Here is an 18,029-nt window from a genome sequence, read left to right on the forward strand (position 1 = left end):
CAGCTGTAATGGGAAAGTTAATGCAAAAAAAGTCGGGGTGCAGGAAATTTGGGATTAGGAGACGGGAATGTATTTATGTGACTCAAAGAGAATGGATGAGGTCCAAGATGAAGAGAAAACTGAAAAGTAATGCAGCACTTAAAGCTGCATGGAAGTTTTGTGGGCTGACACATCCCTCAGGCCAATGACCACGGCAGGTCTCGTTGGACCCCAGGCTCAGGATCACGCGGAGAGCGCCGGCAGGAAGACGGCGGGGCCCGGTGAAGCGCTCACGCCCCACTAACAAAGGCCGCCGGGGGGATTTCCCACACCACGCAACCTGCGGGATCCGAAGGGTTAACTGCGCTCCGGACTCCGGTGCGCATCCCGGCCCTCACTCCGGTCGTCGCTAGGAGACGCCGGAAGTGGGGGAGGGGCGAGCGGCGCGGCCGAGGGTGGGAATCCTTTTCAGGAGCCCGAGGCAGAGGGAGGGGAGCGCGCGTGCGCGCGCCCGGACGGCTGTCGCCGCGGAGACTGCTTTGGAGTCCTCCGGCTCGCGCCCCGCCTCTGTCCCTGCTGACCCCTCCCCTGTCGCGCGCGGGGGTGTTTTTTGCTCCTTCCGAGTTGCGGCGGCCGTGGCTGCTGCTCCTCCTCTCCCAGGCTTGGGTTTCCTTGGCGCCGCGGCCGCCGCTGCCTCCGCGGTCTGTATGAGGAGGAGGAGGAGGATGTGAAGATGGCGGAGCTGCAGATGCTGCTCGAGGAGGAAATCCCGGGGGGCCGCCGGGCCCTCTTCGACAGTTACACGAATCTGGAGCGGGTGGCCGATTACTGCGAGAACAACTACATCCAGGTGAGACGCGTCTCCTCGCCTGTGCACGCGGGGCGGTGAGCGGCGCGTGAGATCCCCTGGGTTGGGGGCGCGGGGTTCACGGGCCGAGGCCTGGCGGGGACCGGCCCTGCGGAGCCCGCGATTGGGGGTGGGGCGGGGTGGGAGTTGGGGCTGGTGAATGGATGAGAATCCTCCGGTTGGAGGAAATCGTAGCTTTATAACATTTTTAAAAGCCGTGAATCAGGCGGTGTGCGGCGTCCCCGCCTCTTCGCTTCTTCTGCCCTCGGTCGCCCCCGCTCCCGGTGCCAGTCCGTGTTCTGGATGGCGGAGGGTGGCATTTTCTATTTGACAGAATCATGCTGCCCCTTTATGGCAGGGGTGTCGGGTGAGGCATGGGTCATCGCCTTCGCCCAAGCTCTGGAGGATTTTTTTTTTTTTAAGGGACTCTGTGGCTACAAAGTGAAGTGCCTCCGTTTTCTCTTCATGTGATTGCCTCAAGAGGCTGTGTTTTGAGTGTGTGGGGTTTTTGTATTTTTTGTTTTTCGGCTTGTGTTTAGATTCTAACTGGAGATACAGTAGAAGAGCAGTTGTATCTTTTTGGAAGTTACTGCTGTTTTCCTCTCCATGGAGAATAAGAAGCTGCATGATAATAAGCTTTCCCCGCTCCCATCCTGTTAGAATAAATAATTTATTTTCCTGTGGGGGAATTTTTTTTTTTTAACTTTTTCTGAGGGCATTAGGAAATGATCCTCATGGTTTAATTTTTCCTGTGATGGTTGGTTTGGCACAGGGACTCAGTGGTATCGCTGTGTAGCTGTGTATGGGTGCGGGGGATATTGGGTGAGATGAGATTCAGCAGCGCCTGGGTGAAGCAAAAGATTCTGTGGATTAAAAAAAAATCTTTAAAAAATTATTTGAAAGAATAAGTTAAAACGCGCAGTTTCCAAATTCAGTATCTTTGTTTTCTTTATGGCTGCTTCTGAATCACAGGTCCGACCTCTATTTTTTTCCTTCCCATTTGAATTCTCTTGGGATAAAGGTGGAAATGGAAGAAGTATGTTAAATTGTTCCTACACTATGGTCTTTTCCCCCCCTGCTCCCATATCTCTCTCTCCAGGCATCATTCTTAACATCAGGTATTGGGAAGTATTCTCAAGTCTTAGTTTAAACTAAAAGAAACTGACATGTATAGGTTCATAAATTTTGTAAGGACCACATGGTTAATCAAGGATGTATTGTGATATTTTACTTGAATAGATATATACTGAACTCTGTATTACCTTGTAGGGAATATTTATATTGGCGAGTGAACCAGACCTAATCCCAATCTTTTCTTTCCAAAGAGACAGTTGAAAGTATAGGTTAGTAGGGAAAGAAAGACTGTCTTGGGTCAAGGATTTCATGCAAAAATACAGTTGTCCATGTATGTAGGGTGCTTTTTTTCTCTTTCTAAAATTTATATTGATTGATTTATTGATTTTAGAGAGAGAGGAAGGGAGGGAAGGGAAGAAGGAAAGAGAAACAGATTTGTTGTCCCACTTATTTATGTACTAATTGGTTGATCCTTGTATGTGCTCTGACGGATCCTACAACCTTGGAGTAGGGGAATGACGCTCTAACCAACTGAGATACCCGACCAGGGCTGTCAGGTGCTTTTCTGATACTGAGTGGGGTAGGAGAGATCAAAAGGTTTAGTTGCTCAATTTTCCACTAAATATATTCAAAAGTCTTCTATGGTCTGTGGCCTCATACTGTGTCAAGGTTTGATGATACACATCTAGTGTCTACAGAATTTCATAGTGCAAGTTAGTAGAAGCTGCTCTGTGAGCAAATGATTCCATGTAGTGTGTCAGTTCATACTCTGTAATGGACTTCAGGTGGGAGGAAGGGCTGAAAGTAGCTGTCTCAGGGAGTTTACATTGTCTAGGAGAGGCAACTAAAGGACTAAAGTAGTAATTCTATTGCCTTATCTAGCGTATTACTACCGCTGGAAAGAGTTAAAGGTCAGAAGAGAAGTTGAGGGTGGGCAAATGATTGTGTTGCACTTAATACCAGTGAGTAAAGGAAACAAACAGATTTGTCTCTCTTTGGAAGTTAATTTTCATTGTAATTTCAAAGTATAGTACCCCTTAGATTATAATGGTTTCATAAAGGTTAAAAAAGTACATGGATTAATAAAGCTGAGAGGTTTCACGGATCAGTGATTGTTTTATATATACGCTGTCTTAGCAATGGGACTCAAAATTTAGTGGTGGCATTTTAAAATTCAAAGAATAAATATTGATTAATAAATGGATTTGGATTTTGAAATACTGTATTTCTTCAACTTAGCATCTAAAACAAATTTTACCATAGATTATCATCAGTTTTAGGACCCACTGGGTATATATTTTGGGGTTCTCTTCCAAGATGACAGCTCTTACATGATTTGTTTGTAGTAAAGTTGATAAACAGAACATGGTGATAGTGATTTGTGATGACCTAGCTGCACATTTGGCCAGCTCTCCTTGCAGTCCAAAGAATTGACAGGCAGGGGGTTTTGATGCTGCCTCTGACCCTGCAATAGATGAAAGTTAATTGGTGGGATCAGTTACTAAATGGTCAGTTTAGCCTTATTATAGCATCATTCCCTAACCACTAGTTCAAGTTAACTAACTGAACACTAAATTTTACTGTGTAATTTTTGCTTATAAAGTAGAAAAATGACAAATCTGTTGATCATATGTAACAAATTGTAAATTTTTTTTCACTCACTAACATTAAATAGCTGGTTTTATGCATAGGAATATCCAAAAATTTAAAATAAATAAGAATATTCTAAATGTGTATTATAGTGTATGAAATTGACAAAGGAGAGAAAATGATTGTGTTGACCTTCTGAAAAAATTGTACTCTAAATTGTTTTCTATGTTATAAAAATATCCTTCAGATATGTTCTCAGCATGGGAAGTGGTCAGATATTGTCTGTACGAACACAAATGATCTCAACAGGTAGAACAGGGCAGGGTTGTAAGTAGTAGTTTTCCACATGAATGCAGTTAAACAGTAGAAATTTAAAAATATTCTGTAGTAAAATTTTAGATTTTTTTGTTCAACCTCAGGAAAAATATTTTTTCTAAAATGTGATGATAGAAAGTTATAACTGCAATTTGCTGGTATTTACCATTGTTCATTATTTGGATATGGAGAAAAATTATCCAATAAATGGATTTGCTCAAAACAGAAATGATGAATTTATCTTAATATTTTATCTGAATTCTTTTGCTTTTGAATAACAAGAGAGCTGTATAAGGAGATAATAGAATCATGGCTTGTTCCCAGCCAGTTTCATAAAAAATTAATTATTAAAATGATATAGATGTTTAAAATTCTCACTTAATAAAAGTCATAAAATGCATGCTCATTGTTGAAAAAGTATTAGAAAATAGAAATAGGTATTAATGAAGAAACTTAAAATTGTCTAATCATTTTGAATATATAGTATTTATATCTTAAATCTTTTTGATATATACAACATATAGTATGTCATAATTTTTAACAGAATAGGTTCATATTCTGTATTTCCTCTATACCATTCTTTAAAAGGAACTTTTGATGGTGATGGGCTTGACTTTGTTTTGTATGGGTGTCATAGAGTATACAGAAAGGAGGTTTGTATTGATGTGTTTGAGTTCTGTTTGTTCTCAAAAATAAAGGAATCTTACAAGTACCTAGAATGACAAAGGAGAGAAAGAAGATCATTTGAGAGTAGAAATTTGAGGTCCTTCCTGTGAATTTTGTCTTTTACTTCCCCAGACAGGAGTAAACCACATACGTGGACATCAGGCTGAATTGGGGAGATTGAATTTCCGTAGATTGAGATGATTTAACTTATCAGGATTTGATCAAGGTTTATCAACCTTAACGAAACTTGTCCTGACTTCCCAGCAGAGACATTTGGTGTTCGGATTTTCAGTCAAAAAGACAAACTAGTCAATATCAAGAACTTTCACAAGATTGGAAAACAAGGACTAAATTATATTCTGAGCCTACTCTTTTATAATTAAAATTTTTTAATTTAATTTTTAAAATAATTTTTGTAATTTTGTCATTTGTGCATTTTCTACACCTTCTCCAAGGTACTTAATTGGCGTCATAATTCCCTTTATTGATCCAAGGACTTCAGCTGCACTTCATTTTTTGCCCTACTTTGAAAAACTTGTTTAGAAATTGCTTTTTAGTCAAACAATTCATTAACTCTTTCTTAACTTTTTCTTCTTACTTTGGTATGATTAATGTATGAATGTGTGAGATAGGTTTCCTTTATTTAACTTTTTCTTCTTCTAAAAAATAATTTATAGCCAAATTGGTTTTCTTGTGTAGGATGTATATTTGAGATATTTTTGAGCATGAGATCCTTTGTTGTTATTTTTCTTTCTAAAACTCAAGGAATTTTGATAGCATTCAGTGGCAATAAGTATAAATATAATCTTTTGGTAGATGAATGGAAGTATCCTGAAAGATACTACACTATTCTTATGATTGAATTTTTATGGGACTTATTAATAGATTGGCTTTATGAAGTAACATGTGCGGGCAACACCTGCAACTTTGAGTTTTTCATTTACTTTGCATTTCTTCTTCACATACAAAGCTTCTAGAAGATAGAATCATATCTAAAATTTTTATTGTCTGTCCATTAGGCCCGTGATGTTGTACATAGACATTAATTAAATAGTTGCTGAGTGTCAGAAATACAGGTACATACTTGATTGTATTTGAGACTGTGCACTATATTATTTTATAGACCAAATTAATTACCCGTAAATTGTCTTTGCAAGCTTTTTTCTTATGAGATATCGTCAGCAACATTCATACTACAGTCATTTCTTTTGAAGGAATAGGATTTTTTATTTCTTTTAATTAGTTTTTTAAATTACTTTTAATCCTCACCTGAGGATTTGTTTATTGATTTGAGAGAGAGAGAGAGAGAAACGTTGAGTTTGCTTCTGTATGTGTCCTGACTGGGGATTGAATTTGCAGTCTAGATTTGTGCTCTGACTGGGAATCAAACCGACAGCCTTTTGGTATATGGGATGATGCTGCAACCAACTGGCCAGGGCACTAATTATTTTTATTTTTTATGTAAGTAATAGACTTTGATGTAGAAATTTTGGACCACAGAACAGTTTATGTTGAATCATTTACAACATAGATTTTTTTTTTTTCTCATTTGATTTTTGTAGTCAGGTTTATTGAGGTATACATAATACACATATTATACAAGTCACCCTTTTTAGGTCTATGAATTTTGACAACTTTGTACTTTTTTTTAACCACCACAATAAAACTTTATAGTTTTAGCTAATGATTAATACAGCTATAAACATTTGCAAATAGGGGTTGGTGGGACATATGTCTTTATCTCACTTGGGTAAATACAAGGAATTATCTCTACCTTGGCATCCTGATGACAGTACCTGTATCCATATAGAACACATAGGCAAGGCTTGAACTGCAGGTGTTCTGAGTCTTAGCAGAGCACCTGTAATCCTCTTGGAAATGAGGTTATGTGAGGGTTATGAAGAGCAACTATGAGGCTTTTTCTCACTGAAACCCTCATTACAGAGGAGGCTGTCATGATACATTTTCTCATTACCTCCTGGTTCTGATGAGATGTGACTTTCTCTTGCACCCTTTTAGAGTTCAGCTGTAGGCTATAAAACTTCAGGTGCAGCATGGCACTGGCTCCTCAGCAACAAGTGTTACATCATCCATGTTGCAATCATATGGCACCTTTTATTTTGATATTGCTTTGCACAGGGGCCTCAACTTTTGCTCCTCTTTCTTTAGCTTTCTAAATAGTAGACTTTTTGTTAGGGCTTGAGCAAAGCTGTTAGAGGTCTTGCCTTACCTTTGCCTTGACAGTGAATATTAACAATGAGATCATTGAGTTACATGGGTTATAGGCAGTGCTGAACTCTTCCCCAAAATGATAGTACTATTTTACATTCCCACCAGCAAAATTCCAGTTTTTCTTCATCCTCATTAGCACTTGGTTTTGTCAGGTTTTTAAATTTTAGCTATTTTGATAGAAATCAGCAATCTCTCACTGGTTTTATTTTGCGTTTTCTTAATAACTAATGAATTTAAGCATTTTTTTCCATGTGTTTATTTGCCATCTCTCTATCATCTTTGGTGAAACTTGTTCTTTCTTTTGTTCGTTTTTAAATATTGTTTGCTTATTGTTGGGTTTCTGGAGTTCTTTATATTTTCTGGATACAAATACGTTTTAGATACGTATTTCATGAATATTTTGTCCCAGTATGAGACTTGTTTATTTAAGAGTGTCTTTCACAGAGCAGAAGTTTTAAGTTTTAATGGAGTCTAATATATCAACTTTTTGTTCATATTTTTGGTGTTATAGCTAAGAAATATTTAACCTAAAGTCACAAAGATGTTCTGTATTTTCTTTTAGACATCTTTATAGTTTTACAGTTAAGTCTATGATCCATTTAGAAATAATTTTTCTACATGGTGTGAGGTAAGGTTCAAGTGTTTTTTTTGCAAATGACTATTTTATTATTTAAGAACCATTTGTGGAAAAGACTCCTTTCTCCCTTGAATTCCCTTGGCTGAAAATCATTTGACCAAATGTGTTTGGGTCTGTTTTGGGCTGTATTTTGTTCATTGATGTGTATGTATGCACTCTTTGCCCTTACCATGCTGTAGTGTTATAGTAAGTCTTCAAATCAAAGTAGTGTGAATCTTTTACCTTTTTCTTTGTCAGAATTGTTTTGGCTATTCTAGGACCTTTGCTTTTTGCGTATATATTTTGGTATCCAGTTTAATTTCTGTAGACCTGAGGGGAAATTGCATTGAATCTGTAGATCATTTGGGGGCAAATTGACATTTTCAAAATATAGATTGTTCTAATCTATGGGCTTGATATTTCTCTCTGTTTATTTAGGTCATCTTTGATGTCTCTTTCATTGTCCTTAGTATACACAAAAATTTATCACATATTTTATTACCTTTATCCTTAATTATTTCATAACTTTTGGCACTACAGTAAATAGTATTGCTTTTAAAAATTCCAGTTTCCATTTGTTCATTACTAGGGTACAAAAAAAAATACTGACTTTTATATATTGAGCTTTTATTTTATGGCCTTGCTAAATATGTATCAAACATAAAGATTTTTTTTGGATTTTTAAAATGAAAATAATGTCATCAGCAAATAAAGATGGTTTTATTTCATCCTTTCCAATCTTTTTTCTTTTCTTTCCCTGTCTTGCCTTATGACACTGACTAGGACCTTCAATATGATGTTGAATAGGAGTGGCCAGGGCCTATGTCCTTCACTTGTTCTCAGTTTTAGGAAAAAAGCTAGTCTTTTGACATTCAGTTTGATATTAGCTATATGGTTTTTTTATGGATGCCTTTAATCAGGTTGGGGAAGTTCTCTGGTATTCTTAGATTACTGAGATTTTTTTTAAACCATAAATGAACGTTATATTTGGTCATGTGCTTTCTTTCTACATCTATGGAGATGTTCATTTTATTTTTGGTGTGTTGATAAGGTGAATGACATTAATTGCAAGGTTGGTTTTTTAAAAATTTGTACTTACAGGAAATTTGGTTGGTGAAGTAATATAATAAGCATTTTGAGGTATAGAACATATTTTTTTTTACAAGAAATAGACTACTACTAATGTCTAGAAATTTGGTACAATAAGCAGGCTTTGTCAAACACGTGTATAGATATTGTATATTGACTGCTACTTACGAACTTTGTGGTATATTTGTGCATGCAAAAGGATTCTTTATAAAGGCTTACAGCATTACTGTTTAAAAAACCTTAAATTTCTTTCATATTGAGATCATTAAAATGGTTACAAAAAGCTGAAAATATGTGGGTTTTGTTAAATAGTAATTTTCCTAATTAAATACTGCAATTCATTGTAAAGATAACTTTAATGTTAGTGGCCGTGACCGGGAAGCTATTTAACCTCTGTCTCAATCTTCTTATCTGTATGATGTACAATTACAGTAGTGCATAGGGTAATTTTGAAGATTAAATGAGTTAATGCAGCTAAAAGAATACATGTTTAATCAAATCTAAGACTATCAGTTTTTTGAGCCATGCCATTATTTTATGTGCCACTAAATTAACACTGTCACATAAACACTTAAAATACTGCTCCTTAACTGACACAGTGCATTTGGATTTCAGTTATAAATATGAACTGTTCATCTTACAATCAATAAAACATGCTATATAAGTGTTTGCTATCACTATAGTCATTATTAATATATAGTGAAGACTTAAATGTTTTATTTTGTCATCTTTTTACAGTGCTCTTTGAGATGTCTTTAATTGGTCCCTTTTTATTATTTAAAAAATTTTTATTTATTGATTTTAGAAAGGGAAACAAACATCAATTTGTTGTTCCACTTATGTATTCCTCGGTTGACTCTTAAAAAAATTTTTTTTTCCTGATTTTCAAGAGTGTGGGAGTGGAGAGAGGGAGAGGGAGAGGGAGAAGGAGCAGGAGAGAGAGAAAGTTGTTCACTTATTGATGCATTCATTTGTTACTTCTTGTATGTGCCCTGACCTGGGGTGGAACCTGCAACCTTGGGTTATGGGCTGTGTGCTCTAACCAACTGAGCTCCCTGGCCAGGGGGTTCCTTTTTTATTTTGTTAGGATGAAATCTGACTGTATTTGGGGGTTTAAAGATGCTTGTATCTGTGGTGCTGGGATTTCTTGCATCCTAATTTCGCATATCCTATTGAACTACAAGTGCATTATTGTAGATTTTTTCTAGTTAAACAGATTTTCATAGTGTTTGTGACTAAAGTATATTATGTAAAATTGTAGTTCACACTTACACAGAGTTGTATTTTAATCTTCTAGAAATAGTGACATACTAGTTATGGACATCCTGGGTTTAGGTTGGGCTTTATCCCACAACTTAATTGCTTTAAAGTGATATTTATTATTATACTTCATGCCCTCATATGATAAATATAAAAACCAATTTTCCCGCTGCTGTTATATCCATTTTATGGTTCGTTGTTGACTTAGGCCATTAGCACTGTAACTTTCAGCCTTCCCAACAGTTTGTCAAGATGGAAGAATTTACATGAGGTAGGCCTTCTAGAGTTTCTGTCTATCAGTATGACAGAATCTGCAGAGTTCAGAGGTTCAGAGATGAGTCTTCAGATCACATGTGACCAAATATTATCATTAAGTTTATGACTACTTTAGCTCCTGTTTTGTACTATATGTGTAAGGAAATTTATTTAAAATGCTAATCCATTTGTTTAAATTGACACAATACCTTTTGCATATACAATCTCATAATCCTGATCCTGTTATTTTCAAATTCAGAAGGAGATTTTGTAATAATACAAAATTCTGATATGTTTAGTTCTTAATTTCTAAATATTCAAACTTTTTTCCATATTATTTTTCTATTGTTGTTGTAATGTTACCACAAATTTAGCAGCTTAAGTCAACATGGACTTATATCATTTTATTGTTCTGAAGGTTAGAAGACAAAAATGAGCCTCAGAACTGTGTTTTCTCTGGAGGCTCTAGGAGAGAATCAGTTTCTTTGCCTTTTCCAGCTTCTAGAGGCCACTCAACATTCTTCAGCTCATGACCCTCTTTCAGCTTCCAAGCCAACAGTGGCATCACTTTGATCACTTCTGTTTTCACATCTTTTTCTGTCCCCCAACTTTTGTCATCACATCTCCGTCTCTCCTTCTGCTTCAGTTGTCACATTGCCTTCTCTGACTCTGACCCTGACCCTCAAGCTCTCTCTTAATAAAGACCCTCATGATTATATTGGGCCCACTCAGATAATCTCCTCATCTCAGGATGTTTATCACATCTGTACTTTCTTTTGCCATGTAAGGTAACATATTCACAGTTTTCAGGGATGTGATCATTTTGGGGGGTAGGAGGCGTATTAAGCCTACCATAGTATCTGGTCATAGCTTTCCCCATGGTTGTTCCTGTATCAGTAAGTGGCAACACTAACCTCCTCAATACTCAAGCCAAAAACCTTGGTACCAGTATTGACTCTTCTTTTTTCTGTTGGATAACAAAAGGCCCTGTCTTCACATGTCTGGGTCTGACTATTTGCTACCTCCCCTGCTACCAACCTGGTCCAAGTCAACACCATCCCTCACTTAGATTACAGCAATAACCTTTTAGCTAGTCTTAGGACAGCAGCCAGAATAATCTTTTAAAAATCTAAGAAATCTAAATCAGATTGTATCACTCTTCTGTTCATAACACTCAGACTTCCCATCTCACTCAGTGTAAGAACTAGTCCTTAAAATTGCCTGTAGGCTGCAAATGATTTCACTTCTAGTCTTGAATCATCTCCTGTTGTACTGCTTTCCTCTCTAATGCTCATTCTCCTGCAACTGCTTTTCTTGAACATACCAGGTATACTTCTGCCTCAGAACCGTGTTACTTTGCCTTTACTATGCCTTCTGCCAGGGGTACTCAACCCCAGATATTAAGTACTGTAGTTGCGTGACTGTATCTTTTACCTTCTCAGGCTTTTTCTCAGATGTCATCTTCTTGATGACCCCTTTTTGATCTGTGGAGGCTTATAACGTACTCCTGCCCTTTGGTCACTCTCCTCTTTGCTTGTACATTTCAGGCTTTATTTTTTCTTTTTTTTTTTAAAAAGATTCATTTTTAGAGAGAGGGGAAGGGAGGGAGAAAGAGAGGAAGAGAAACATCAGTTGTCTCTCTGGCTGCCTCTCGCATACCCCCAACTGGGGACCTGGCCTGCAATCCAGGCATGTGCCCTGACTGGGAATTGAACCTGTGACTTTTCGGTTTGTAAGCCAGTACTCAATCCATGAGCCATAGATTTTTTTTCATAAGTTAAAATTAAAGAAATTTTTAATTTTCTTAAAATTACTTATTTAACATGATGTATCTTATTTACTTCTGTGCCTGTCTCCCTCCCATAGCATGTGGGTGTCACTAGGGCAGGGAGTTTTGTCTCTTTCATTGTCAGCATCTGGAACAGTACCTGGGACAAAACAGACATTTAGTAAATATTTGTTATATGAATAAATTAGGTCTTTCTTAGTAAGCAGTAGAAACTATCTGTTTGAAAGCTGTGAAATAGTTTTCTAAATTTGAAGAGTTTGTAGATTTATGTACAGATAAATGAAGTTGTTCAATACTTTTCACTTGTTCAGTGTATTTAATGTAGGTGTGATCGACAATTGACAGACTATTTCAAACATGTTTGGTGCTTTAGAGTAAATTCAGCAGTTCAGTTATTTAACTTAGTGCAGGGCTTATTCCACTGTGGATGCTCATCTATTTTTCTGAGCTTATCTGTAGCTTCTTGGGAAGTAAGTAAAGGAGATATGCCTATTTTTAAAAAATCAGATAAGTAAACTCAAACTTAACCTTTAACTTAGCTAAACTAAAATTTAGTTAGACAGGAATAGTGTTCTTTTTTCCCTGTGTTCCCTGCGTTTTGTTGAGTAAAATGATTGAACTTACGACTCACACTATTAAAAATTTTTTAGTATTTATTCTTATTCATTCGAAAAATGTTCATTGAGCTTTTGTCCATGCTGGAAATCAGTGGTACATAACTCATGGACCTGATAGTCTAGTTCTGTTACCATTTTAATTCCTTTGATGAGCCTGTTTTGTAAATTATGAATTAGTGAGGTTTGAACTGAATATAACATGGAACTATTTTTCTTTGTTGTTTTTGCTGACCATTATTTGGCTTTGTCTATTTGTCTATGGACAACCTTGAATAGAGGTAGTAGATGGCGTTGTTAGGAACTTCCAGAACCTACAAAACAAGATTAAAAAGGGGAAGCCAACAAAGGATGCCAGTCTTTTACAATATTTAGTACCACAAGTCTTCAACAAGGAGATAGGGCTTGAATAATGATTCTTTTTCTTCTTCCTTAAAAATAGTTATTCCAAATATAGAAGAGCAGGCCAGGTTCCCAGAAAGAATTGCTTATCTTCATTTTGTTTTATGATCTTAGGGGAAATGCTTTTAGTCTTTCTACCATTAAGTACAGGCATACCTCGTTATATTATGCTTCATTTTATTGTGCTCCACACGTGTTTTTTACAAACTGAAGGCCAGACCCTCCACGAACAAAAAGTTTACGACTTGCTCTTTTGAGTTACTTGATTTATTATGGTGGTTTGAAACCAGACCTGCAGTATCTCTGTTCTTAGTTTGTGTTTTTATCATGAAAGGGTGTTGAATTTGTTAGATCCCTTTTCTATATCTGTTGAGCTGATCATGTGTTTTTTCCTCTTTATTTTATTAATATGATGTGTTACATTGATTGATTTTTGTATGTTGAACCACTCTTGCATTTTTGGGTTAAATCCCACTTGTCATGGGCTATAATCTTTTTAATATGCTACTGAATTTGGCTTGCTAGTATTTTATTGAGGATTTTGTGGTAAGGGATTTTGGTTTATAGTTCTCTTATGTCTTTGGTTTTGGTGTTGGAGAATTGTTGGAAAGAAAAGAATAGGATTTCCAGCCAAGATGGAGGCTTAGACGGACACGCTCGGTCTCCCTCTACAACTAGAGAGGAATACAACTACTTCAAAACAAAAGATAACTAGAAATTCCAGAAAATAAAACTACACAGAAGCCCAACGTATGAAGTTATAAACCAGCGGCGCCCTTTGGGCTGGTAGGAAGAGCGAAAGGGGGCGGTGCTGTTTGCGGTCGCACCAGGGACAGCAGCAGGGAGAACAATCCCAGCAGCAGGGAGAACAATCCCGGCTGCAGTCGAATCCTGGCAGCTTGCAGCCCCAATGCTGGGGAAAGCAGCCACCACATCGCCTTGAACAGTGAGGCCCAGAGGGCGGGAGGACGGATCCCGGTCTCCTAGGGGAATAACTGTGTGAATCCATCTTGGACCCGCGCCCCCACACAAAGCGCCACAGGGCTGCGAAATAGGTTGCGGATCGCGCTGGTCGCTGGGCAGTGACGACGAAGTGCCGGCGAGAAAGGTTGCGGATCGGCGCTGGTCGCTGGGTTATGATGACAAAGCACTACAGCGCAGCGAGAAAGGTTGCAGAACGGCGCCGGTTGCTGGGTTGTGACAACAAAGCACCACAGCGCATTGAGAAAGGTTGCGGAACGGCGCCGGTCGCTGGGTTGCGACGAGTACACAGGCACTGCCCCCTATAGCCGGCCCAAGAAAACAAAACGCATCTGTCAAAATGAGGCAGACAACTATAGAAATCCCGGTGGCGCAGCTCACCAGGCAACAGATGAAGAACCTGACAGATGAACAAATAAGAAACCTGTCAGAGGCTCAGTTCAGGGCCATTGTTATCAGGTGGCTTACGGAATTAACAAAAGATCTGGGAAAAGATGAGAAAGAATTGAAAAACACTCATACTGAAAGGAACAAAACCTCATACGAGACAGATGGTGAGGAAATAAGATCCAGAGTTCAAATCAACAAACCAGAACACAGAGAAGGAACAAACAGTCAACCAGTGCAGAGAGAGGAAACGGGAAGCAAGGAAAATGATGAGAGGATCAGAAACCTCTGGGACAGCTATAAGAGATCGAATATATGGATTATCGGATTGCCAGAGGGCGAAGAAGAAGAACTAGAAATTGAAAAATTAAGTGAAAATATAATAAAGCAGAACTTCCCAAACTTGGGGAAGGAAATAGACTTACAGGTCCAGGAAGCACAGAGAGTTCCAAAAAAGCTAGACCCAGGGAGAACCACACCAAGACACATTATAATCAAAATGTCAAAAGTTAAAGATAAAGAGAGAATCTTAAAAGCAGCAAGAGAGAAGAAAAGAATCATGTTCAAAGGGGTACCAATTAGACTATCAGCTGACTTCTCAAGGGAGACCCTGCAGGCAAGAAGGGACTTGCAAGAAATATTCAAAGTAATGAAAAGCAAAAACCTACAACCACGAATACTCTATCCAGCGAAATTGTCATTCAGAATAGGAGGGCAGAGAAAGTGTTTCCAGGACAAAACAAAACTGAAAGAGTTCATTAGATCCAAACCACTGTTATATGAGATGTTAAAGGGACTGGTTTAGAAAAAGGAGGATCAAAACTATGAACACTAAAATGAAAACTGCATTACAAGAACCAACAGAAGCTAGGGAATTGAAACAAAGACAAACTAAACAGGTAACGAGAGTGGAAAAAGAACTATATGTATGGGGTGCATATTGGGGGGAGGTCAGCAGGGAGGGGGAAGGGGGAGAGGGAGGGAGATGATATAGGAATTAAGGATCATGGTAGGAGGGAATGGAATAGACAGAGAGAGGTTGAGAAGAACTATATGCACAACTAATGGACATGGTCTAAAAGGGGGGGGACAACTGAAGGGAGGGGGGCCACCGGGTGGAGGGGAGAAGAGGGAAGGGAAATTGGGACAAATGTAACATTATAATCAATAAAACACATTAAAAAAAAAAAAAGAATAGAACGAGTTGGAAAGCTTTTTAAGTGTTGTGGAAGAGTTTATGTAGAATTGGTATGATTTCTTCCTTGTAGAATTTACCAGTGATGCTACCTGAACCTAATTATTCTTTCTGAGATTGGTTTAAACAAAAATTTTAATTTCTTTCATAGATATATGGCTATTCAGAATTTGTCTTAAATTATCTTTCATTTGCGTAGTTTTCCTCCAGTTCCCTTACTATCTTTTAAATGTTTTAGTGACATTACTTTTCTAAACCTTGATACTGGTTATTTTGTGGATATACTCTTTTTTTTCTGATTAGTTTTGGCTAGAAGGTTATCGATTTTATTGATCTCAAAGAACTAACTTGATTTTCAGTGATTTTCTTTAGTTATTTTCTGTTATTTTTTTATTTTTATTTTTTAAATTGATTTAGGCTCACATATTCTGCTTTTTTGGATTTAATTAGTACTTCATTTTTAAAATTTCTATTATGTATAAGCTGATGTCATTGATTTTCTAATATAGACAGTGATATAAATTTTTTTTTTTTGAGTATTACTGCTTTAGCAGCATCTCACAATTTTGTTTCTATTTTCATATATCTCAAAATACTCTCTGATTTCCCTTTCATTGGTTCTTGTTTTGAGCAATGTGTTATTTGGAAATATTTCCAATTATTTGGAGATTTTTCATGGGTCTTTCTGATAATTGACCTCTTTTTTGTTGTTGTTGAGAATTGACTTCTAATCTGATTCTACTGTGTTTAAAAAATATACTTTGACTTGAATTTTTAAGGTATTTTTGAGACTTTTTAATGGTCCATAATACAGTGTAATTTGGTAAATATTTAGTGTATACCTGAACATGTATTCTGCTCTTGGGTGGAGTGTTCTTTATATGTCAGCTCAAAGTGGTCAGTGTTCAAGTCTATCATATAATATAGCTAATCTTCTGTCTGTTTTGCCAGTTATTAAGAGAGGGTTTGTTATAACTGACTATACCTGTGGATTTGTCTATCTCTTTTGTAATCCTGTCAGGTTTTATGTCATGTATTTTGCAGCTTTGTTATTACCTATGTAAATGTTTACATTTATTTTATTCTTTTAATGAATTGGGATCTTTAGAAATAATCTTTTAAAAATAACTGGTCACTAGTTGTATTTTTTCTCTGCAATCTACTTTGATATTAATGTAACTAATTCTGTTTTCTTTTGATTCGTTTTAGCGGATGTATCTTTTTTTTATTCTTATTCTTTTATCCCAGTTCTATATTTATGTCTATAAAGTATATTTTAAGGGGCACATATTCGATTATGCTCTAAGACTCTTTGTTGGCGTGTTTAGATTAGATTATTTGCATTTTGTGTGATTATAAATATGTTTAGGCTTAATTTGGTCATCTTACTGTTTATTTTCTCTCTCATCCATCTTTATTCCCTTTTTCTACCTTCTTTTGGTAGCTCTCATGAGTAGCTCTCATGATTCTAGTGTATTTCCTTTATTGGCTTATTAGATATAACTCTTTGTTTTGTAATTTTAATCATTGCTCTAAGGTTTATCTCAGCCTCCTTTCAAGTACGTTATACCAGTTTTTGCATAGAATGAGAATTTTACAGTATTATGCTTCCATTTCTCCCTTCTCATCCTTATACTATTGTCATACATTTTTATGTATATATTTGTTATAAATCCTGCAATACATTCCTCTTAATTTTTGTTTAAACAGTTTTTAAAACTTTGAATAACTTAAAAATTAAATATTTACCCATGTAATTTCCATTATCGGTATTTTTCATTCCTTTGTGTAGACCCGTATTTTTCTCTGCCTATAGGACTTCCTTTAACAATCTTGTGCAGATATATTGGTGATAACTTTTTTTTAAACTTTTGTATGTTTGTATGTTTGGAAACATATTTTCTTTGTTTGTTTTGAAAGGTAATTTTGGCCCTGGCTGATGTGGCTCAGTGGACTGAGCACCAGCCTATGAACCAAAAGGTCACCGGTTCAGTTCCTGGTCAGTACAAGTGACTGGGTTGTGGGCATGTGAGAGGCCACCTACTGATGCATCCCTTCCTCTCTTTCTTCCTCCCTTCCTGTCTCTAGAAATAAATAAAATGTTTTTAAAACTGTAAAAAAAAAATAATGAAAGGTAATTTTGTTGGGTATAACGTTCTTGGTGGACAGTATTTTACTGTGTATCAATATTTTAAACATGTTGCCTCACTATTCTCTGGCTTACACTGTTTCAAATGAAAAATTTGCAAGAGTTCCTTCCTATCACTGCTTTTTTTTAGTTATTTGATTTTGATGTGCTTTGTGTAGTTTATTTTTCCTGCTTCTTTGTGTTCAGGTTTCATTGTACTTTAAAAAAATCTTTTAAAAAGATTTTTATTCTTGGAGAGAGGGAAAGGGAAGGAGAAAGAGGGGGAGCGAAATATCAATCTGTTGGGTCTCACACATGACTTGCAACCCAGGCACATGCCCTGACTGGGAATCAAACTGGCAACCTTTCACTTTGTAGGATGACACCCAATCAACTGAGCTTCACTGGTCTGGGCTTATTGTACTTCTTTTTTCTTTTTCTTTTTAATATGCTTTATTTATGCTGTTACAATTGTCCCAATTTCTTTTCCCTTTGTTCCCCTCCACCCAATGACCCCCTCCCTCAAATTGTCCTCTTTTTAGTCCATGTCCATTAGTTGTGCATATAGTTCTTCTCGACATCTTCCTATCTACTCCACTCCCTTTTACTG

General features: G+C 37.0%; 1 protein-coding gene across 35 annotated transcripts in view; it reads left to right on the forward strand.

Annotated features, from left to right (window-relative positions):
- The first annotated feature begins 497 nt into the window (after positions 1-497).
- ABI2 (abl interactor 2) overlaps positions 498-18,029 on the forward strand; it is a 102,370-nt gene continuing 84,838 nt past the window's right edge. For 9 of the 35 annotated variants that reach the window (XM_090282813.1, XM_090282822.1, XM_090282827.1 and 6 more), the window contains exon 1: positions 502-829. In XM_090282813.1, the coding sequence (XP_090138939.1) occupies positions 713-829 (117 nt within the window). In that variant the 5' untranslated portion in view covers positions 502-712. Of the gene's footprint in view, positions 830-18,029 lie in introns of all 35 variants that reach the window. The other 26 variants (XM_090282716.1, XM_090282749.1, XM_090282717.1 and 23 more) reach the window with 7 other exon arrangements.

Source organism: Furipterus horrens, unplaced genomic scaffold (genome assembly GCF_987537825.1).
Source record: "Furipterus horrens unplaced genomic scaffold, mFurHor1.1.pri manual_scaffold_1, whole genome shotgun sequence".
NCBI classification, from domain to species: domain Eukaryota; kingdom Metazoa; phylum Chordata; class Mammalia; order Chiroptera; family Furipteridae; genus Furipterus; species Furipterus horrens.